Source organism: Microcaecilia unicolor, chromosome 7, assembly GCF_901765095.1.
Source record: "Microcaecilia unicolor chromosome 7, aMicUni1.1, whole genome shotgun sequence".
Lineage (NCBI taxonomy): Eukaryota > Metazoa > Chordata > Amphibia > Gymnophiona > Siphonopidae > Microcaecilia > Microcaecilia unicolor.
The window spans coordinates 75,756,362-75,780,791 of NC_044037.1; the positions used below are offsets into that span (position 1 = coordinate 75,756,362).

Consider the following 24,430-nt stretch of genomic DNA (forward strand, 5'->3'; position numbering starts at 1 on the left):
CCCACCACCGGCTAAGCTTCTGGGGATCCTTTCCTTCTGAGGAGGATTTCCTTCTTGCAAGGGATTCTGTGGATTGTAGTTCGGGGATTTGCTGCTTCTCTTTGGGTTCACGGTTACTAGCCTTTTCACAACAGACAGGGGTATAACGAAAGGAGGTGTTGATGCCCCTCTACAAGTCATTGGTGAGGCCCCATTTGGAGTATTGTGTTCAGTTTTGGAGGCCGTATCTTGTTAAAGATGTAAAAAGACTGGAAGCGGTGCAAAGAAAAGCTACAAAAATGGTACGGGATTTGCATTGCAAACTGTACAAGAAGAGACTTGCCGACCTGAACACGTATACCTTGGAGGAAAGGAGAAACAGGGTTGACTTGATAGAGATGTTCAAATATTTGAACTGTATTAATCCGCAAACAAACCTTTTCCGGAGACGGGAAGGCGGTAGAACTAGAGGACATGAATTGAGGTTGAAGGGGGGCAGACTCAGGACCAATGTCAGGAAGCATTCCCCCACGGAGAGGGTGGTGGACACGCGGAACGCCCTCCCGCGGGAGGCGGTGGAGACGAAAACAGTAATGGAATTCAAACTAAAACTTAATGCTGAAAAAACACAATCTCTCATCCTCTCATCACAATTCAATCCAAATAAATACACTTCTATAACCACACCAAACCTCGCCCTTCCCATATCGGAAAGCCTGAAAATTCTTGGAGTTACAATTGACCGTAATCTTACATTGGAAAGTCATGTGAAGAATACCACAAAGAAAATGTTCCATTCAATGTTGAAACTTAAGAGAGTAAAACCTTTATTCCCAAGAGATGTATTTCGTAGCCTGGTGCAGTCAATGGTGTTGAGTCACTTAGACTATTGCAATGCTCTTTATGCTGGCTGTAAAGACCAAGTCATCAAAAGACTTCAGACTGCCCAGAATACTGCAGCCAGACTCATATTTGGTAAAGCAAAATACGAAAGCGCCACACCCCTTAGAGAGAAACTGCACTGGCTCCCAATCAAGGAACGCATTATGTTCAAGATCTGTACCTTGATTCACAAAATCATTCGTGGAGTTGCACAGCATGTTCCTTTTTATACTTTAATAAAAAGATTTAAGTATAAAATCATAAACGTTCAAGGCTTCTGCAGATGAGGACAGAGTCTACGGGGATGGAGTGGGGATGGGTGCAGAACCTGTGGGGACAGGGCGGGGACGGAGACAGGACCTGCAGGGATGGCATGGCGATGGAGACAGAACCTGCGGGGATAGGGTGGGGATTTAGACAGAACCCACGAGGGTGGGGCAGGGATGGGGACAAACTTTGTCCCTGTGTCATTCTGTACAATAAGTGTAACCCCGCCCAGCCAAGCCCTGCTGACTGAAAAATTCTGTAACATGCAGTTTATCATTTATTGGTTTGATATACCACTTCTATTTGCCAAGCAAGTCAAAGCGGTTTACAATCACATGTAAATAAAAGCAAGAAAGGAACTCCATAAATATATTGGAAAGAAACCATACAAATCAACACCCTCACAGAGGAGAAAATCATTCACTCAGCCATAACTAAAAATAGGTCTCTCAACAAGATACAGTCAGAAATAGAATCTTCTACTCGTCACAGGATCCAGCCAGGAAACGATTTTAAATATCGAATGTGAGTTGGAAAAAGTGGGTCTTGAGAGAGGTCCGAAAGGGTAAATAGAATCTCTTCAACCAGAGATGCTGAGGAAGTGAGCTCCGTTTTGCTGGTGCTAAGGAATAGAAGGCAGAAGAACAAGTGGATTCCCACCATGCTTTAGAAGGGTGGGGCAGGACTAGCCAGTTGTCAGCTACAGACTACAGAGTGCGGGATGATTAATATGGAGTAATCAATGTGGCCAAATCGTAAGGAGTTTAACGTTCAGAAACAGGCAAAATATCCTATATAATAAAACGCACCTCCAACATTCTGAAGCCGACTGCATGGCTGAGGCATTCCTGCTCTCTGTATCCATCTCCTGAATTGACATCACGTACTTCCGGGTTCGTCACAAGCAGAAGTGACCAACCACACGAGGTTTCTCGGCTTCAGAATGTTGGAGGGATGTTGTTTAAAAATACCATTTTGGGGGACTTCCGGTTGGGCTATGGAGGAGTGAGGACGCATGCACTCATTGCTCCGAGGCGCCTGATAGAATCGATAAAAATAACCAACCTGTCTCCCCCCGAAACGGACTTAAAAAAGGCACAGAAATAACGGGGCGGTTGTGGTGAACAAAACGCAACAAGTCCAAAAGCGGATGGCCTCGAAATTAGTGAGGAAGGAGAATCGTGAGAAGGGACGAGGAGCGGAGGCAAAGATGGCGGACAAGAGCCAGTCGCCGTCTCCGACTCCGAGCCCACAATGGGCGGCGGATATCATCCGTGAGGTGACAGAGGCAGTAGAGCAGTCGGTGGACTGTAAATTTCAACAAATACTAGAGAAGCTTGAAGGCATGGAGGAACGGTACGCCACCATAGCGTCCGGTTTGAAAGAGGTGCAGCAGCGTGTTGGGCACGTGGAAGACACAGTGCAGAAGCTAGAGGAGGAGAGTCCAGCCTTACAAAAACGCCTCAAGCTGCTGGAGGAGAGGTTTGAAGATATTGAAAATCGCTCACGAAGGAATAACTTAAGACTGGTCGGGTTGCCAGAAGCACTTGGAGACAAAGACTTAAGGAGTTTCCTAGAGAAATGGATTCCAGAGGCGGCTGAGCTTCCTGAATTGGCGGGGGAACTCCGAGTGGAACGGGCACACAGATTAGGCCCGAGGCGCGAAGGAGAGGCGCGACCTAGAGTGACCATCCTTAAAATACTCAACGATGCACATAAAATGCGGGTGTTGCAAGCGACCAGAGGAGGCAAACAACTACGCTACTAAAACAGCAAAATTCTTGTGTTTCAAGACTACTCCACAAAAGTGGCGGCAGCAAGGAAGGAGTTTGTTCCAATATGCGCCAAGTTGATTGAGCACAAAGTATGCTTCAGTTTATCGTTCCCAGCAAAGCTTAAAGTAACCGATCAGGGTCGAGTGCATTTCTTTGATAAAGTGGAGGATGCAAAAAGTTTTATGGAACAGTTGGGGAGTCAGAGACCTGCAGCAGACTAAACGAAGAAACAGACAGAGTTGTAAGGAGCAGGATACCGAAGGCTACAAGAGGGTAACAAGAACAGTGTAATTAGCGGGGAGAGGTAAATGTATGGCTGAATTCTTGAGTATTGAAGCTGTACAGGATAGTTTGGCCATCTGCTGAAATGACACTCCATTAGAGAAGATCGGAGAGAAGCTGATTTGTGATATATATAAGCTGAACATCTGTAGAGAGATGGCCTAAAAGTTAAAAGGCATTGAATATATAATAGTGTGGGGAGGGAGAGATATATATCTGTGTTATGCTATTTTTGCCTACTGTAAATATGTAGAAAACAATGTAGAAGAGAGCACAATAGTAACATATTAATGAAAAGTCTGATGGATGTATGGGAATATGAATCTGTGAGAGAATGTTAAGGATGAATGGTAGAAAAAGTATTAAGGAACATAAAATGACTGGACAGTATGATCAGAGGAATATGAAAGTAATCTGTTTAACAGGAAGGGAAGGGCTTAGTTAGTAAGGGAGTTAAAGTTAAACTATGGAAGGTTGGGTTAAACAAGTTAAGGAAGGAGGGACCCTCAGACGAATGTAATCCCCATATGAGGACATTGATCAATGTTTGGTTGAAAATTGGGGGGGGGGGGGGGGGGTTAAGTTAAGACATGTTACACTGTACAAAGCTGCGGGGCCCTAGTGGCGCTCCGGAGGGGTTGGGTAGTGGTAGTAGCAGTAGCATTCAAGGAGGGGTGGAATACATAATAGTGGGACTGTCAGCAAGGGATAGAGAGGAGATAAGGATGGAAGTTAGGGGGGGAGAGAGGAAGATAACAAATAAGGGGAAGGGTGACCTTTAGCTCAAGTATGGAAGGGTTCTGGGTAGAATCCGGAACAATAAAGGGAAGAGAGGGTAGGGGGGAGGGAGGGAAAGGGAAAGGGGATAGGGGAGGAAGGAGGGAGGGAAAAGGGAGGGCAACGCTGGAAGGATCGGAGGGGGCAAATAAGGGGAAATGTGGCAAAAGTATAATGTCCTTTAAGCTGGGAGGGTGGAGGCTGGGACACTCTCTTAGGTATGAGGTGATGGGAATGGATTCATTGGATAATAGACCTCAACAGGAAAGGGAAGGAATAGGCTAAAATGCCAGATGTGAGGTTCACCTCTTGGAATGTGGGGGGAATACACTCGCCTATTAAAAGACAAAAATTGCTTAAGGTTTTAAGGGACAGGGGGACCTCGGTTGCCTTCCTGCAGGAGACGCACCTCTCCACGAGGGAACATCAAAAATTGAAAAAATGGTGGGTAGGCTCCATATATGAGGCACCAGCAGAAGGGAGAAGGGGGGGAGTAGTGATCCTAGTAAAGAAAGGGTTGCACATGGAAACAAAGAAAGTTATAGCAGACCCAAAAGGGCGGTTTATATTAGTATCTGTAGTACTGGAACGCCAACCGATGATCTTGTGCAATATATATGCCCCAAATGTATTTGAGCGGAAATTCTTTAAAGGAGTAATTAAGCAGATTTTGGGATTGGGGGATATACCAATAGTGTTAGGAGGGGACATGAATGATGTAGCAGACCCAAAACTGGATCGCTTAGCTCCTACTGATAGAGAAGTAGCCCGCACGGAACGCGGGGTGCATTTATTAGAATCTGCATTGGGAGTGATAGATGTCTGGAGGACACTTAATCCTCTAGAAAGGGACTACACACACATATCAAGAGCTCACAATACAATGTCCCGGATAGACTATATATTAATATCATCAGAATTATTAACACAGGTAGAAGAAGCAAAGATAGGCCCCATAATGGTGTCAGATCATGCATGGGTTGAGGTGAAGTTGGCTGGGGAGCCTGTCTCTGGGGAAGGTGGTTGGTGTTTCCCGTCTTATCTGTACAGGGACACTAGTTTTTTGCCTTTTATAGTCTCAAAATGGCAACAATATGCAGAAGCCAATGCTCAGCATAGGGCTCAACCGGATCTTTATTGGGAGACAGCGAAAGCTGTCCTACGGGGGGAGGTGATTTCCTATATTAATCATCAGAGAAAAGTGCGCCGTAGGGAGGTGGAGCGCCTGGAGAGACGAATGACTTTCCTCCGCAAACAATTCGGGGAGACACAGACTGCAAGGGTGAAAAAACAATTATTGGAAACGCAACAACATTTAAATGAACTGTTGCATGACTGGGCGAAACGATCGCAAGCTTATTACAAATATCAGCTCTATAGGTTTGCGAATAAGAGTAGTGGCTTATTGGCTCGTTTAGTCAAAGGAAACAAAGGACGGACAAAAGTGACCACACTGATAGACTCCAAGGGTAACAGACATCATACAGATAAAGCCATTAACGGGGTTTTTACAGAATTTTTTGCTCAGCTTTATGAAGCGCAAAATACGATAATGGACAATAGTGAGGCGTATCTGTCTAGTATGGGATTACCCCGCATAGCGGACTCCGACCTAGCCAAATTAGATGCTTCGGTGACAGTGGAAGAAGTGGAATTAGTAATACAGCAAGGGGCATTGGGAAAGGCCCCGGGACCGGATGGTTTCAGGAATGAATTTTATAAATTGCTGAGATCAGAGATTAGTCCGGTACTGGTGGAAGTGTTTAATAATATTATACAACAGGAAAGGCTGCCTCGATATCTTAATATAGCTCAAATAATTGTTCTTCAAAAGCCGGGTAAACCAGCAGATAGGCCGGAATCCTACCGCCCAATATCATTGCTTAACGCAGAGGTGAAGCTCCTCACTAAAATTATGGCGAACAGACTATCTAGAGTGTTGCCTTCGCTGATAGCTGATTCACAGGTGGGGTTTATCCGGGGGCGTGTAATATCAAAAAATATGAGAAGAATATTAGGGGCATTGGAAAGAATTAGGAGGGAGAAGATCCCGGCTATGTTAATAAGCTTCGACGCTGAAAAAGCGTTTGATCGGGTGAATTGGGGCTATATGTACGGGGTCTTAGAAGCATATGGTATAGGAGGGGGTTTTTTGAGGGCAGTTAGAGCATTGTATGCAGAGCCGCGAGCACAGGTGTACGCAAACGGAGTATTGTCTGATAATTTCCCGATAAGTAGGGGAACAAGACAGGGATGCCCCTTGTCGCCACTACTTTTTGTCTTAACATTGGACCCACTATTACGTGAGATTCAATCTAATCAGGGTATAAAGGGTGTAACCATAGGGAAACATTCCTTTAAAACAGCTGCGTTTGCGGATGACTTATTAATGCTTATTACAGAACCTAAGGCCTCATTGGGAAATCTAATGGAGAGTTTAGTGGAATATGGAGACTTTTCCGGATTTAGATTAAATTTTTTGAAATCGGAGGCACTGGCCAGTTCAGAAGAAGTAAGAGGTATGTGGAAAGGGGATTTCCCATTGAGGTGGGCGACAGGCAGGTTTCGATATTTGGGAATACAATTGACAATGGACACCTCACAGGTATACAAGATAAATGTAACCAAGCTTCTACAGGAAACGAAGGATCTACTGACAAAGTGGTCAGCTCTACCGGTGTCCTTTTATGGTAGGGTACACTTGCTAAAAATGATTATTTTTCCAAGGTGGCTTTATATAATGCAGGCTTTACCACTATGGATTAATAAACAAGATTTGGAGACATTCTATAAATTGGCGGCAAGATTCTGCTGGGGGGGTAGGAAGGCAAAGATGAAATGGAAACTGGTGATGGGTAACTCAAGGCTTGGAGGGCTGGGATTTCCAGATTTTAAGAAATACAATCACGCCTGTTTACTCAGATATCTTAGAGACTGGTTGTTGGAAACCAGCACTTATCTCGATATAAAACTGGGAAAAAACTATTTTGACCCCTGGAATATAGCATCATTGCTACATGCACCCAGAAAACAACTGCCAGCACACTTACGGGACAGTATATTGCTGCGTCCAATGTGGCAGCTATGGAGAGCATTATTGCCGCTGTGGCAACAAAATCCCACGAGTAGTGTTTGGCTTCCTATACAAGGGAATCTAGAATTTGCGCCAGGGAGGGATTCCAAGGTGTTTCGTCAATTATTAAATAAGGGAATAATAAGGTTGACAGACCTACTCCAACAGGACGGTTCGCTGGTAGACTACCAGACTTTTGCGGGGTTGGGAGGATGGGGCCCATTAAGCATATTGGCCTATAGGCAGCTGGTGCATTACGTGCGATCGCTGCCATCGGAGAGCCTGTCGGTTGCTTTTGGTGAGAACAGCTAAGAACACTCCTGGAAGGAGATGCAGAGGGACAAGTGTCGGTAGCATGGTTCCATAGAGAACTATGCAATAAAGAAAAAGCTCGTGACTTACAGGTGGTGGCAGACAGATGGAGCAGAGAGATGGGAAGGCAAATACCTAGGCAATTGTTATTGACAGCCCTTAAAAGTGGCCCACCGTTGATCCACAGTGCAGAACTCCAGGAGTGTCATTTTCGGGTGGTGCATAGGGTTTATGTTTCCCAGAGACAGGCTGCTCACATGGGGGTAACTGATTCCCGTTGTTGTGTTAAATGTACAAGTGGTGAGGCTACATTTGCCCATGGACTGTGGCAATGTGGAAGTATCTCTAGATATTGGGCGGCGATCTCCCGGTTTTTACAAGAGGTACTAGGTAGGAATTTTAAACTAACGTTTGAAAGAGCAGTATTCAGTGTGCCCGGGCTGTGGAGTCTGGGCACACGAGGGGAGAAGTTATTTCTAGGGAAGGCGTGCATTGTAGGGAAGAAGTGCATATTACAATACTGGTTGCAGGATCACCCTCCCTCCTTTTGGCATTGGAGGAATAAACTTCACGAACTGATGATATGGGAGGCCAGAGGTGCGGGCCTGACACCGGGAAGGCAGCGGAGGTTCTTAGCAGTGTGGGGGGCGTATCTGAACACCATCTCGCCACGAGCGCGTAGTCAAATTTTAAATAAACTCCCCTGGCAAAAGTAGTATAGACTGCACGATACTTCGAGCGTTGCATTGAGGGAAGGGAGGGGGAGGGTAGATGGGGGTATAGAGAGGGAGGAGGGAGGGGGGGATCGGGGGGGAAGGGGGGAAAGGTATGAGCGGTAGTGCAAGACTTCTTAACATAAATTTATACATTATCAGGACATGGGAAATGGTTTCTGTTGAATCATAAAGCTGGGCAAAATAGGAGAAACCAAGAACCAGTGCAATGGTGTACTGCTGATGCCCAGAGGAGGTGTATTGTCAACAGGATCTTTGGTGCAGGAATCACGGGGCAGATGAATGTTAAGCTTGGGGGGGGGGGGGGGGGGGGCGAGGTTACAGGGGGGGGGGGGGGAGAAAAGGTTTAAAAACTGATTGATGAGGATAAGAATCACAGTGTCTAATCAGATGTTTATGTTATGTTTACAATGCACTGTAAAACGACTTTGCGTGCTGTTGTCATGTTGTGGAATCATCAATAAAAATGTTGAAATATAAAAATACCATTTTGGAAGCCCAGACCAGAAGTATTTCATGTACTAATAAAGGTAGAAAGATGAGCAAAAAACAGCCAGCATGGTTAAAGGAAGACGTGAAAGAGGCTACTAAAGTCAAAAGAACATCTTTCACAATATGGAAAAAAAGATCTGAACGAAGAAAACAAGAAGCAACATGAGCAGTGACAAGTAAGATGCAAAGCACTGATAAAGAATGTCAACCAAAAGAGAATACAAAGAGAAACTTGCCTCAGAGGCAAAAATTCACAGTAATAACTTTTTCAGGTATATAAGAAGCAGAAAACCTGTGAGGGAATTCATGGGACCGTTATATCATCAAGGAGTAAAAGGGCCACTCAAGGAGAAGACGGCCATAGCAGAGACGCTGAATGAATTCTTTGCTTTGATCTTTATTGAAGAAGTAGTAAGAGATCTACCTGTACCAGAGGTGGTTTTCAAGGGTGACGATGGGGAGGAACTACAAGAAATCTTGGTCAACCTGAAAGATGTACTAAGTATAATCGACAAATTAAAGAGTAGTAAATCACCTCGACTGGATGGTATACACCCCAGGGTACTCTGTCGGGTCTTTTGCTGTTTAATTATTATTTTATATCTTTATTCTCAATTTGTATAATTGTTCTTCTTGTACTGTAGCTTGCACTATAGACTTATGTAAGCCACTGAGCCTGCAATCAGTGGGAAAAGGTGGGATATAAATGTAATAATAAATAAATAAATATGAAATTGCAGATCTGCTGTTAGTGATATGTAGCCTGTTAAAATCGTCTGTAGTACCTAAAGATTGAAGGGTGGTCAATCTAACACCTATTTTTAAAAACGGATCCAGGGTGATCCAGGAAATTACAGATCAGAAAGCCTGAGTCAGTGTTGGGCAAAATAGTGGAAACAATTTATAAAGAATAAAATCACTGAACACATAGACAAACATTGTTTAATGGGACAGAGTCAATGTGAATTCATCCAAGAGAAGTCTTGCCTCACCAAAGCACAAATAAACATGTGGATAAAGGTGAACTGGTTGATGTAGTGTATCTAGATTTTCAGAAAGCGTTTGACAAAGTCCTTATGAGAGACACCTGAGAAAATTGAAAACCAATCGGATAGGAGGCAATGTTCTGTGGTGGATAAGGAATTGGTTGATGGAGAGAAAACAGAGTGTAGGGTTAAATGGCCAATTCTCTCAGTGTAAGAGGGTGAATAGTGGAGTACCCCAGGGACCTGTACTGGGACTGATGCTATTTGACATATTTATTAATGACCTGGAAATGGGAATGAGTGAAATGATTAAATTTGCAGACAACACAAAACTATTCAAAGTTGTCAAAACGCATGTGGATTGTGAAAAATTGCAGGAAGACTTTAAGGAGTTGGAAGATTGGGCATCCAAAGGGCAGATGAGATTTAATGTGGACAAGTGCAAAGTGATGCACATTGGGAAGAATAATCTAAAACGGTTATTTGATGCTAGGTTCCACCCTAGGAGTCAGCACCCAGGAAAAAGATCTAGGTGTCATTGTGGACAATAAGCTGAAACCTTCTGCTCAGTGTGTGGCAGCAGCCAAAAAAGAGAGATACATCTCAGCTCAGTTTTTAGTTCTCTATCTCCACATGTTGGTTGATGGACACAAATATCCCATTAGTTCTGGAATAGTAGAAAGCTACATAATGGAAGACTACTTTTTTGTTTAAGAGAGATTAGCTAGTGAGAAGCACATGATTATAACAAGGGGAACTAAACAAGAAGTAGTGATCTTTATTGTTTGCACAGAGAAGCCTCTTTTAACCAATTCATCATTTATTTGCAATTTAAATTTGTCTTATTTATTGTAAACTAGTAAAAAAAGGCCCGTTTCCGAGAGCAATGAAACGGGCGCTAGCAAGGAATTTGTTTTCTGTCATGAATGTGTTGTAAGTGATTTTTATTATAATTGTGTTGTGTTGGTAATTAATAATTGAAATTGTTGTTTTATGTGCAATTTTATTTTTTAATTTTTGTTTTTTTGTAATGTTGGTTGTTTTGTTTTTGTATTTGTAGGATGTAGTATAAGGAAGTTACAAAGAAGTTTGTGTTACAATTTTATTCATATTCTATTTGATGGTTACATTTGTAATATTTCTTTATATACAACATTTTTGGTGTACATTTTCTTGGAATTTTGAATAATTTGTCCTTGTTCTAGTCCATCAATTATTTTAACAGTTACATTACATCACATGAGTTCCTTACTCGTGAAAATGCAACATATAGTTGCCCATGTGTGAACACGGGTTCTGGAAGATGAATGCCAACTTTGTTAAATGTTTGACCTTGTGATTTGTTAATGGTCATTGCAAATGCCAGTTTGACAGGAAATTGTCTTCTGCAGAGTGTGTCATTTAGCTACATTGTGTGTGTCTCTGTCACAGAGTCAGTTTCTCTATGTGTGTGTAAGTGAGTGAGGGTGGGGTGTATTTGGAGGTTGGTGGTGAGTTTTTGTGTTTTTGTGAAATGTTTATGTTAAATGTTTGTTTGTTTTTTTGGGGGGTAGGGGATGTGCCATGCTTGCAAAGTGGGATGGAGCGGTGTGTGGCTTTGAGGGTGGTTATTGCTGCAGGGATGATATAGAGTGAGAGAGAGAGATTGAGTGTGCATGTATCCTTGTGCATCTTCTGTGGTTTTGTGGGAGAGGGGTGCTTCTGAAAGATCATGTGTGTCACTGAGCTGCATTGTGTGTGTCTGTGTGAGTGAGGGTGAAGTGTGTGTGGAGGTTGTTGGTGAGTGTGTGTTTTTTTGTGTTAGTTTTGGGGTTTTTTTTTTTTTGGGGGGGGGGGGGTTTGGGGGATGATGCCGTGCTGGCAAAGTGGGATGGATTGGTGTGTGGCTTTGAGGGTGGTTATTGTTGCAGGGTGTTAGCAGTGGAATGTGTGTGTTTCTGTTGTATTATGCGTGTGTGGTTTTGTCTGTCAGGGGGGTTTGGGGGGGGTCTTTGGGTTGGTGAAATGTGAGGGTGGTTGTAGGGGGGTCAGCCTTTGCTGAGGGGTGGAGTGGGTTGTCCGTGTTTTTGCTGTGTTTTTTTTTTTTTGTGTGTGTTGTGCTGTCAAAGGATTAGGATTTGTTTTTGAACTTAGAGGGTTTTCTTTTGGTTTTGGAGGTGGGTTTGCATGTTTTCTTTTTTTTGGGGGGGGGGTGGAGGGGGATGTATTGTGTGTGTGTGTTTGTGTCTGTCAGTGACGGGTGAGGGGGGGTCCGTGTGTGTGTGAAATGTGGGGGTGTTTGGAGTGGGGTCTGCGTTAGTTGAGGGGTGGAATGGCTTGTGTTCTTGATTTTGCTGGGGGGTTTTATTCGTAACTCCGTCGATGGAGCTTGCCTGCAAGTGTGAGGTAGGGTGTTATGGAGGGACGATGTCGACCCGTTAGGGCGGGGGGAGAGAGTGGGGTCCTCTACGGCCGGAGGCATGTCGTGACGGGAGGGGGGAGATGATGTTTGATGTGTTCGCCGATTTGGGAGGGACTGTTTTGGTGGGGGAGGTCCGGAGTCTGATATTAGATGGCGGGTGACGGTGTCCGAAATCTGATGACGGTGTCTGTTGCCGGGGGACGTGGTCCAGTGCCATTTCTGGAGGTGCAAGTGTCAGAGCACCGGGGGGAGGGGGGGGGGGGGGCGTTTTCGAGTGCATTTGTGAGGGGGGGGGGGGTGTTTTCAAGTGTGTTTGTGAGTTGTCCTGTGCTTTACCGGCGCAGTGCTGTACTTCTCGGCGGTTGTGTGCCGTTGACGTTGGGGCACGCTGTTTGGGGCGTGTTGCTTAGTGGTGGTTGGTTATTGCTGCTGGTGACGTACCAGGAAGTTCTGACGTCATTTCAGCAGACGGAGCGCAGGAATGGCTCAAGGTTTTGTGTCCACGCAGTCAGCTTCAGAACGTTGGAGGTGGGTTTTATTATATAGGATGCTGATGGCACAAATTATATCACAGCATAATAAAACTTAAGAACCAAAAGATGTTTTTAGCTGTTTTTGTCTATTTGATTATACAACTGCAGGAAAGTTGTGTTAGTTCTTATGACTCCCTACATACCAAACGTAGCTGAAGAATTTTTGAATTATTTACAGCCTCTACAACTGTCTGTGATGTGCTGGCACAGAGAATTACAATAGTCGAGTTGAGATATAATAAAAGCACAGACTTTCAGCAGAACAACCTGATTAAAACAAATAAATACATAAAACATCAAAACCTCCTTCCTTTACTGGCCTATACTTAGGCGTGCTGCCAGGTTACGCTCTCTGCCCGAGAGGAAGTGTATAGAAACCTCTCATGCATAGAGATAGCTTGCAAAACTGGCCTATTTGCAATCGTCAAGAACTGAAATTAGACAAACCTAATCTGGATCTATAGATATATTTATATAAAAGTGACTTGACTGCCAGGTCTATATCTATGCTATGTTTTGTGTGGCCACATGGGTGCACCTTTGAGCTGTTGAACATGTAGACCGACACAGGACAATTCTGCAAATAATTGTACACAAACAAAAAGAAGAACACTTCCAAGCACACAATTCTGGGATAAGGCATGCAATGCTGGAACCCAAATGTACAGAGTGTACAGGACTATGTATTCCATCACAAACATTTTGCTGGTTACAGCTAGTACTCTAAAATCTCAACACACCTGCAACAGAAAATGTTTTTGGTTTTTTTTTTGCATTTGCTGACAGCGTACTAGGACAAATATTACAGTAAGTCAGTCTTATAAGATTCTCTCACTTTTTGCTGCAGCTTCGCCTATTTACCACCATTGTAAAAAACTAATTGCAACCTAAGAGAGAATGGAGGACAAAGAAAGCCAGTGTTTCTAACTGTGAAATACAGGTTCTTTACAGATAAACACCCTGAAAAAGAGAGGGAAACAGGCAAGCAGGGAAAAGCACCACTTAGGAACTAGCTAAAGATTTTAAAAGCCTAGGCAATCTTTTATCAGGTTTTCTCTCTGAATACGCCCCCCCCCCCCCCCCCCCCCACCTAATTTTGAACTGGTTTTGTATCTTTTTTCTAATTGTTTCTTTCCATCCTCTTTCTGCCTTTTTCCTCCCTTTCCTACTCCCTCCTCTACATTTGTCCACTCCTCTCCAGCTTTTTCTGTAAAGGCAGGAAGAGGCCCTGGACAGAACTAGCTCTCTTTTGGCTTGGGCTGACTGCATCCTCCTGAGCCTTTGCCTGCCACAGCTGAAATGGCTACACACAGCAAGTACCTGGTGATAATGTTTTTGCCACCCAGGTATTTTCTCTGCCCCTCATTAACTGGAAGGGAAAAGAACTCAAAAAGAGAAACATACATTTCTGAGATGCTGGGGAAGAAGGGAGCTGAAGAGATTCTACGTTAAAGAGTACTTACTGGGTTCTAGATAACCTTCAGATGGCTCAGCTCGTAGCCATGGTTTGCAGTACTGAGTGTCATTCAATTTGGGAATGAAAGAGAAGTGACAGGTGACCTGCCCGTCATTTTGTATTTGGAATTTCTCTTTTTGAAGCTGTCGAAACTTTACATTTTCAAACCAGAACTGTGAAACAGAGAAAGGAAAAAAAATACATATAAAGCAGACATTTATTTAAATATGTTTACTGCATAGTGTTTATAGCTCAGTGTGAATGAGGCTACTGACAGTACTAGGATTTATAATGGACAGTAAGGTTACTGCATAGCACTGCAGTCTGTAACGCTGGGTGAAGTAATGGGTATCATATGAATTCAGTTTGAGCAAAGTTACTGCACAATGATATTTACAGTTCATGATAAGCAAGATGACTAAACGCAAAGAGGATTTACAATTCATTAAAGAGATAACTAAAAATATAATTAATGCTCTCTGTATATACAGAAAGACTTAAGCAATTCACTCACCTCTCTTCTACTTAGACTTAGTGAAGGAAGAAAATCATTCTCCATTCTATCCATCTCACGAACAATATCTTCAAATGTTTTTCTGTACTTTTGCTCATCCACAACTTTCACCTGGTAAACAGCAATATATTCCCTTTAATAATTTAATCCCAGACAAGAAGCAAAAATGTATACAAGAGTTGACTCCCCAGCATGTCCATTCATCAATAGATGCCAGCTGCAAATCATATGCACTTGCCTTCAAATGGGCACCAGCTGATTAATTGCAATTGCGTCCTCTTCCAACTGACCCAGAGGCAGTTCCACTAAAGTGCAAGCCAACTGAACTAGAATGTCCATTTCCCCAACAGATGCCAGTTCTTTAACCTCAAGTGCTTGTTCTCAAACAGGCACCTGGCATCATATATAAGCGCTCACTCTCAAATACAGTAGTTGTAACCACTGACCCTTAAGTACCACACCAGATGCCGGCTGTTGATTCTGAAATACCCCAACAGCCAGCAAGGGGAAATTAGATTTTATCTGCTAAATTTGCTTTCCTTGAGTCCTTCCAGACTAGTCCAGTTGTGTGAGTCTGCCTTCTCCTATCAGCACCACTAAACTAATAACATCATCCTATAAGTGCCCTGCCTGGGAAAAAGAAACAAACAAAATTTTTAATATAATGGAAGGCTTTTTGCACAACTCCTCCCCACAGGGCACAGATTTCTCTTTCCTACCAAACATCTCTCACTGACACGCAGGTTCTGGACTGGTCTGGAGGGATTCAAGGAAAGCTAATTAGCAGGTACGACCTAATTTCTCCCTCCAGACCAGCCCTGACACATAGGAAGTACTAAAGCAGTATTCACCAAGGGAAAGACCCACACAAGCCTGTTTCAACACTCTAGCGCCAAAGGCTGTATCCTGTGGCTTTTGAACATCCAACCTATAATGATGCACAAAGGAATTAAAGGATTAAAATCTTAGAATTCAATGGCCATCTTACAGATCTCCTGAGGACAAGTCAGGCTATCTTCAGCTCAAGATGAGAGCAGACGTTTAGTAGAAGGTCCCTTAGCTATATGTATGGATGCTATCGCTTCCTTAATCCATCGGGCCACTGTAGCTTTAGATGCAGTCTTACCTTTCCTGGCCCCACTAAACAGAACAGTCTATCCAAATGGCAAAATTCTTCCATCTTCTTCAGAAAACAATGCAATGCCTGACAAACAGGATGGCTGGTATCACTTCCTTCAGTCTCTGGAAGCACTATGGATTGATTCAAGTTGAATACCAACACTACCTTAGGGAGGAAGGAAGGAAACAGCCAGAAACCACCTTCTCTGTAGACAAGACCAGAAAAGGAGCCCGGCAAGGTAATGCTTGCAACTTGGAAATTATCTTTGCCAGACAGCATCTGGCTCAGCACTTGAGGGCTTTCCTGCACTACCAGCATTCAAGATGGCACTGGTTCCCACCAAAATGGGGTCTCAAATGGAGTTTTCCACCTACTAAACCACAGCATGTGGCATTCTATGCTGGTTGTAATCTCTGTGCCAATGCAATCGAGTGTACACAAGTGGCACCAGCCACTGAAGTAACTGAATGGTGGCTGCTGCAGCTAGTACAGCATCAGCTGTGATCTCCTTGAGCAGCCATATACAATGTGGCTCAAGCCACCTCCACACTACTCCCTGCACCTGTGGCTTCAGTATGCTCTGGGACAAGCTCTTCTCATTCTTTTTCCTCTCCTCCTCCCACCAAGTTTCATGATGCACTGGCTGCTGCAGCTAGAGATACTGCCTTCTTGTAGGGTGACTATTATATTTTGAGCTTACTGCTGGGTTGCTTCTTTTTACTTGAGACTACTGGTTGGGACCTGTTCCTGGGAAGGCCTCAAGGGCCTCTTCCCAGAAATAGAGGAGGTCCGAGTCAAACGACACCAGAACCCTACAAGGAGGTCTCACAAAGGTGGAGGGGTGTATGGGGGGGGGGAGGGGGGGCAGGGGAGAACCCGGTTCAACTGGGTTTAATACTATTAGGCTATCAGAAGCAGCCAAGCAGGTCTAAGACCTGTGCCTTCTGTGCTTTTTAAATGTTCTTCTTTTTTTCTTGTCAATAGGGAGACACCAAATTCAATTGCCCTATCCCAATTTCCCAGACATGTGTTATCAGACCAGCTGCAGATTGCACAAGATGCCTCACCTACCATCTGCTGAAGTCTGAGAAATACTGACTGGTGAGGCACTGCACAACATCCTCAAAGGATGTTATTATTTCACTGATTTCCAGGCTCCATCTGCTAGTAGAAGAAGGTCAACCCACATGTCTAGACTGGTCTGGAGAGAGGATAAGAAACAGACCTAAAGCTGCCCCAATATTTTACAAGAGCTTATGAAGAACAATGTAGTTGCCATTAGTACCTCTCAGGTTCAAGTGCATTTAGGGTTTAGATGACTGACTTTGGGAATCAGTTGACTACATTTTTTGCTGTTGAAAATTCAGCCCTTTCCATCCCAGAGGTGGATTCTGGAAAGGAGAAGTTAGGTGCCCAAGCCTAGGTGCTCCACAGGCAAGCATAAATTGAGGCACCTACCAGTCAATGCCCTTGGCCTGGCAGCTCTCCTTCTTCCCCAAAATAGCAACAAAGAGCATCCTCTGATCTAGGAACTCTCTCACACTCCATCTTGCAATCTATGAATAAAGATGTTGCCTGATCTTACATCTTTTAGTATGGCAGTACCCAATACAATGAAGGCCTCTGATCCTCCTAAACCAAAAAGGCCTCCCCCAAGACTCCTGAAATCTCCAGAATCAGCACTTAATAATTCCTAAAGATTATGTTTCTATTGGCAGGAGGGATACTAGAACCACTACGCTTGACTGATAAATGGAACCATACCTATCAGTACTTAATCACTACATGTGTAACACAGAATTGGTACTCGGTGCCAGAAATGGTATTCAGTGCTAACGAGTCAGAGAAACTGAATCAAATCTCTGTAAACCTGGAAGATGTAATGGGGCAATTTGACAAATTGAAGAGTAGCAAATTGCCTGGACCGCATGGTATACATCCCAGAGTATTGATAGAACTGAAAAATGAACTTGCAGAACTATTGTTAGTAATATGTAATTTATCTTTAAAATCAAGCAAGGTACAGGAAAACAGGAGGGTGGCCAATATGGTGAAATTAGGCCTTACCTGCTAATTTTCTTTCCTCTAGACCCTCCAGACCGGTCAAGACGCGTGGGTTATGCTCGCCTACCAGCAGAGGGAGACTGAGAACACTAACTTCAACTATGTACATATAACCTGTGCCCATCCCACAAAAGCCAGTATACACTTAGCAAAGCAGAGAAAACCCCCTGCAACCTGAACTCTGAATCTAGAAAACCCCTGTACCTGGAAAACCAATAGTCAACACCAACAGTGTGCTCAGACAGACGGAACGACAGGCGCCCCGCTCTGTCAAATATTATGGGCGAAGAAAACTCTCCGGCCCAGTGAAAGAAAAGGAATAGTCATAGCAGAACACGGCTCAAATACTTCTGATACGAACAATATCTCTGAAAATCCATAGGGCGGGCTCTTGACCGGTCTGGAGGGTCTAGAGGAAAGAAAATTAGCAGGTAAGGCCTAATTTCACCTTCCTCAGCGACCCTCCAGACCGGTCAAGACGCGTGGGAAGTACCAAAGCAGTAGAAACTTAAGGGTGGGACCCTCGAAACGCAGAAGACAGCACAGCCGCTCCAAAACAAGCATCCTCTTTTGCCTGCACATCAATCCTGTAATGCTTCACAAAGGAGTGAATGGACGACCATGCCGCTGCCTTACAAATATCCTGCGGAGGAACAAAACTACTCTCCGCCCAGGAAGCAGCAACCCCCCGAGTTGAATGCGCCTTAAGTACCGGGGGCACCGAACGTCGCCTCAACAAATAAGCCGAGGCAATAGCCTCCTTCAACCACCTAGCCAGAGTCCCCTTGGAGGCCGCAGCCCCTCTCTTGGGACCTCCAAACAAAACGAACAACCTATCCGAAGCCCGGAAATCTCTCGTTCTGCTCAAATAGGACCGCAAGGCGCGCCGAACATCCAACTTAGCCAACCGACGCTGAGAGGTATCCCCCGAACGATCCCCCAACACCGGTAACGAAATCACTTGATTCACATGAAACGCTGAAACCACCTTAGGAACAAAGGAAGGAACCGTCCTCAAAGTCACTTTCTCTTTCGCAAAGGACAGAAAAGGCTCCCTACAAGACAAGGCTTGCAACTCTGAAATTCTACGAGCGGAAGCAATGGCCACCAGAAAAACTGTCTTCAAGGTAAGATCCTTACATGTGATGGACGCTAATGGTTCAAACGGAGGACCCACCAGAGTCTCCAAGACCAAATTCAAATCCCAAGGCGGAACCATCGGACGACTGGGCGGCCGAATCAACTTCACTGCCCTCAGGAACCGCCCCACGTCCGGAGAAGCTGCCAAGGAGACTCCTCGAATCTTACCTCTGAAACAAGACAAAGCAGCAATCTGCACCTTCAGGGAAGAAAGGGAAAGCCCCCTGTCCAAACCATCCTGCAAAAACTCCAAAACCTCCATCACCGAAGCCCGCAAAGGGGCAACATTCCGTTCAAGACACCAACTCTCAAAGATGCGCCACACCCGCACATAAGCCAACGATGTGGACTTCTTACGCGACCGCAACATTGTATCAATGACCCTGGCCGAGAAACCCTTCTTTCTCAATCTGTGCCTTTCAAGAGCCAAGCCGTAAGCAAGAATGGAGAGGGGTCGGCCATCTCGATCGGCCCCTGCACCAGTCTCACCCGAGACCCCAGGGGAAAAGGATCCTGCACTAACAACCGCACCAGATCTCCGTACCATGGCCGACGAGGCCAATTGGGCGCTATCAGAATCACTAAGCCGGGATGACGACCGATCCGCTGCACCACGGGCCCACCAGCGGCCACGGCGGAAACACATAGAGCAACTGCTGAGTCGGCCACGGCAGAACCAACGCGTCGAGACCCTCGGCTCGAGCATCTCTTCGACGACTGAAGTACCGCGCGACCTGCGCATTGTCGGCCGATGCCATGAGATCCAACACCGGCCGACCCCACTGCAACACTATCCGCTCGAACACTGAGTGATGGAGAGCCCACTCTCCGGGATCCAACATGTGCCTGCTCAGATAATCCGCGTCCACATTGTCCACTCCTGCCACGTGGCCTGCCGAAAGAGCCTGAAGATGAGCCTCTGCCCACCCCAACAACTCCGTTGCCTCTACAGCTAATCCTGGGCTCTTCGTCCCCTCCTGCCGATTCACATAGGCGACGGCCGTGGCATTGTCGGAAAGAACTCTGACCGCCTTGCCCTCTAGCAGGCTCTGGAAGGACCGAAGAGCTAACCGAATTGCTCGAGTCTCCAGGCGGTTGATGGACCACGATGCCTCTTCCGACGTCCATCGCCCTTGGGCCACCTGCCCTAGACAATGCGCCCCCCAGCCTAACAGACTCGCATCCGTGGTCAGTACCACCCAATTCGGGACTTCTAGCGGCATACCCTTCGCTAGATTTGGAGAGTGAAGCCACCAGCGGAGGCTGCGCCGAACCCTCTCCGGCAGCGCTAACCGCTCCTCCAACTCCTGGGACTGAGGGGACCAACGAGTCAACAACGAACTCTGCAACTGTCTCATGTGGGCCCTGGCCCAAGGAACTACCTCTATAGACGCAGCCATCAGACCTAACACCTGAAGATACTCCCGTGCCGCAGGCGCCCTCTGAGCTCGGAGCTGACGTATCTGAAGCTGCAGTTTGGAAATGCGAGGAGCCGTCAAAAACACCCGGCCCCGCTCCGTGTCGAACCGAACTCCCAGATATTCTAGAGACTGTGACGGAACTAGGTGACTCTTGGCCAGATTGACAACCCAACCCAGCGACTGCAAAAAGGTCACCACCCGGGAGGTAGCCTCCTCGCTCTCCGCCTGCGTTTTGGCTCGAATTAACCAGTCGTCGAGATACGGATGCACCAAAATGCCCTGCAACCGTAAAGCCGCTGCCACGACTACCATCACCTTGGAGAAAGTGCGAGGAGCTGTAGCCAGGCCGAAGGGGAGGGCACAAAACTGAAAGTGACTCCCTAACACCACAAAACGAAGAAAACGCTGGTGCGCCTCTAGAATGGGGATGTGTAAATAAGCTTCTGTCAAATCCAATGAAGTCAGAAACTCCCCTTCCTGAACCGCTACAATGACCGAGCGCAACGTTTCCATCCGAAAGGAAGGAATCTTTAGAGCCGCATTGACCCTCTTGAGGTCTAAAATGGGCCGAAAAGAATCCTCTTTCTTTGGCACCACGAAGTAAATGGAGTAACAACCGGTACCTCGTTCTTCTGTCGGAACAGGCACCACAGCGCCTAAATCTACCAGACATGACAGAGTGTCTCGCACTGCCCTTGCCTTGCGCCTTGAATGACAGGGAGAGACGAGAAAGAAATCGGACAGAGGACCGTTGAACTCCAGCGCGTACCCGTCTCGCACTATCTGCAGCACCCACTGGTCTGACGTGATTTGGGCCCACCTCTGGTAAAACAAGCGTAAGCGAGCCCCCACACGAACCAGAGGCTGGACCCCCAAACCATCATTGCGACACACGGGACGTGCTGGCCGCTCCCGAAGAGGCAGCTCGCCCCTCCCGGCGGCCCCCACGAAAGGGCTGGGTTCTCTGAAAATAACGACCCCGGAACCCCCCCGAGGACCTACCCGGCCGATACCGTCTAGCTTCCTGAAAACGGCCTCGCACCGCAGAGCCCCTAGACGCCTTAGGCCGAAGCTCTGGAAGCCGTGGGATCTTAGTATCACCAAGACCCCTAACCAACTTATCCAATTCGTCTCCAAAAAGCAAGGCGCCCTTAAAGGGAAGCGAACACAACTTTGCCTTGGATGCGGCATCTGCCAGCCAGCCCCGCAACCACAGGGCCCTTCGAGCCGCCACTGCGAGGGTCATGTTCTTCGCCGATGCACGCAATAAATCATATAGCGCATCTGCCAAGAAGGACGAGCCCATCTCCAACTTTGCCAAATCCTGCACTAAGGCGGCTCTATCAACCTGCGGAGCATCTAGCAGCCGCTCAGCCCAGCGGAAACATGCTCGAGCCACCAGACCTCCACAAACTGAAGCCTGCAAAGCCAGCGCCGATAAATCAAAACTGCGCTTCAGAAATGTTTCCAGTTTCCTGTCCTGAGGGTCCCTCAAGGCAGCCCCTCCATCTACAGGAATTGCAGTAGCCTTAGTCACCGCCGTCACTACGGCATCCACAGTCGGAGGCTTTAAAGAATCTCTATCTTCCTGCGGAAGGGGATAGAGCTTAGCCATGGCCCGTGCCACCTTACACGGCGCCTCCGGCGAGAGCCATTCCTGTGTTACCATCTCTCTAAGGTCCGCATTCATAGGAAAAGTCCGAGAGACCCTTCGGATCCCCTTAACCAGCGGGTCCTGCTTCTCAGAGGGAGCCGGATCTACTGCCGGGTCAAATTTGAGCATAGCAGACACCTGCTCAATAAGATCCGCCAATTCCTCCCTGTGAAAAATGCAGACCACTGACGGATCCTCCCCGGGCACTGTCTCTCTATCTGGCCCGGACAAGGACCCCTCCTCCTCCTCCAGGGGACTAAAGTCGCCCTCTGACTCTGGAGGAGAAAAACAGTCCAAGTCCTCAGCCCACTCAACACGTGGCCTCTTAGCGCTCAAGCCCGCCCCCAGACTAAGGGGCTCCGTGCGCGACGGTCCCGCCTGCCAGGCCTGAAATAAGGACCAAACAAATTCCGGAGGGAAACCCATCCTTCCCGAAGCGTCCCCTCCAGAAGCCCCAGCCACCGGGCTGCCCTGAGGTCCGCTAACTAAATCCGGAATTCTCGGGCCCGAATCCAAGATGGCGGCGGTTCCTGCCAAAACCGGGACCGCCGCTGAACCGCTAGCCGAAGTCCCTGCAACCTCCTGCAAGGCTGGCGCTGGAAGCTCCGCCGCTAACACCGGCGGAACGGAGGACTGAGTCTTCGGTTCCCCGCAAAAGCGGCAGGAACCGCCAATCGCATCGACCCCCCGACGCGCGCAAAAACGACAGCGAAGCGGCTTCGTGGACATCTTCGCGCCAAAAACCTCCCCAAAGGTAAAAGAAAAGGGAACTCACCCCAAAGAAGCCACTCACAGCTCACTTCAAACGGCTGCCCAGCTCCGGCACTCCGGAGTGCAGCTGCACAGCTCTCCACACCGTCTGGGCCTTTTTTTTTTTTTTTTTAAACTTTATTGCAGCACAATTTGAGCCCTGCTGCTATTAAATCCCTGGCACTCAAGGCTGCAATATAAAAACTGCAGCCGAGGCACAAAGCTGCCCAAACTGGAGAGCTAGCTCGGGGGAGGGACCCGGCAACCCGGGTGTGACACCCCAGGGGGGACAATGGCAGGCCCCACCGGCACCACCAACCCCCAGCACACAGAGTAGTCCAGGCACAGGGATGCTCTCAGGAACGACCAATAGCCTAAAACTCTCAACTGATCCTGACTCCTACCAGACCGGACAAGCTGCACAGGCTGCCTGTCTACCCTCTGCTGAGACTGAGAAAATACTGGCTTTTGTGGGATGGGCACAGGTTATATGTACATAGTTGAAGTTAGTGTTCTCAGTCTCCCTCTGCTGGTAGGCGAGCATAACCCACGCGTCTTGGCCGGTCTGGAGGGTCGCTGAGGAAAATGCTGATTTTTACAAAGGGTTACAGAGGTGATCTGGGAAATTACAGTCCGGTGAGCTTAACGTTGGTTCCAGGCAAAATGGTAGAGACTATTATAAAGAACAAAATTACAGAGCATATACATAAGGATTAATGAGACAAAGCCAACATGGATTTAATGAAGGGAAATCACGCCTCACCAATCTGCTACATTTCTTTGGAGGGGTGAACAAACATGTGGGTAAAGGTGAGCCGGTTGACATTGTGTATCTCGATTTTCAAAAGGCATTTGACAAAGTACCTCATGAAAAACTCGAAAGGAAATTGGAGAGTCATGGGATAGAAGACAGTGTTCTATTGTGGACTAAAAACTGGTTAAAAGATAGAAAACAGAGAGTAGGGTTAAATGGTCAGTATTCTCAATGGAGAAGGGTAGATAGTGGGGCTCCGCAGGGGTCTGTAATGGGACCACTGCTTTTTAACATATTTATAAATGATCTAGATATGGGAATATCTAGTGAAGTAATTGAATTTGCTGCAGACACAAATTTATTCAAAGTTGTTAAATCGCAAGAGACAGGGCATCCAAATGGCAGATGACGTTTAATGTGAGCAAGTGCAAAGTGATGCAAGTGTAAAGTGATGCATGTGGGAAAGAGGAACCCAAACCACAGTTACATGATACAAGGTTCCATGTTGGAAGTCACCGACCAGGAAAAGGATTTATATGTCATTGTTGAAGACATATTGAAACCTTCTGCTCAATGTGTGGCAGCGGTGAAGAAAGCAAATAGAATGTTAGGTATTATTAGGAAAGGAATGGAAAACAAAAATGAGGATGTTATAATGCCCTTGAATACTGTGTGCAATTCTGGTCACCGCATCTCAAAAAAGATACAGTGGAATTGAAAAAAGGTACAGAGAAGGGTGACGAAAAAGATAAAGGGGATGGGACAACTTCCCTATGAGGAAAGGCTGAAGCAGCTAGGGCTCTTCAGCTTGGAGAAAAGACAGCTGAGGGGTGGTGTGATAGAGGTCTATAAAATAATGAGTGCAGTGGAATGGGTAGATGTGAATCGTTTGTTTAATCTTTCCAAAAATACTAGGACTAGGGGGCACACAATGAAGCTACAAAATAGTACATTTAAAACAAATCGGATAAAGTATTTCTTCACTCAACGTGTAATTAAACGCTGGAATTTGTTGCCAGAGAATGTGGTAAAAGTGGTTAGCTTAACGGGGTATAAAAAAGGTT

The 24,430-nt window shown here is 46.2% G+C and overlaps 1 protein-coding gene across 2 annotated transcripts in view; it reads right to left on the reverse strand.

Annotated features, from left to right (window-relative positions):
- OCRL (OCRL inositol polyphosphate-5-phosphatase) overlaps positions 1–24,430 on the reverse strand; it is a 213,450-nt gene that overhangs the window by 84,087 nt on the left and 104,933 nt on the right. For both annotated transcript variants that reach the window (XM_030208712.1, XM_030208711.1), the window contains exons 16-17: positions 14,464–14,574; positions 13,957–14,122 (exon numbers count right to left, since the gene is read on the reverse strand). In XM_030208712.1, the coding sequence (XP_030064572.1) occupies positions 13,957–14,122; positions 14,464–14,574 (277 nt within the window). The remainder of the gene's footprint in view (positions 1–13,956; positions 14,123–14,463; positions 14,575–24,430) is intronic.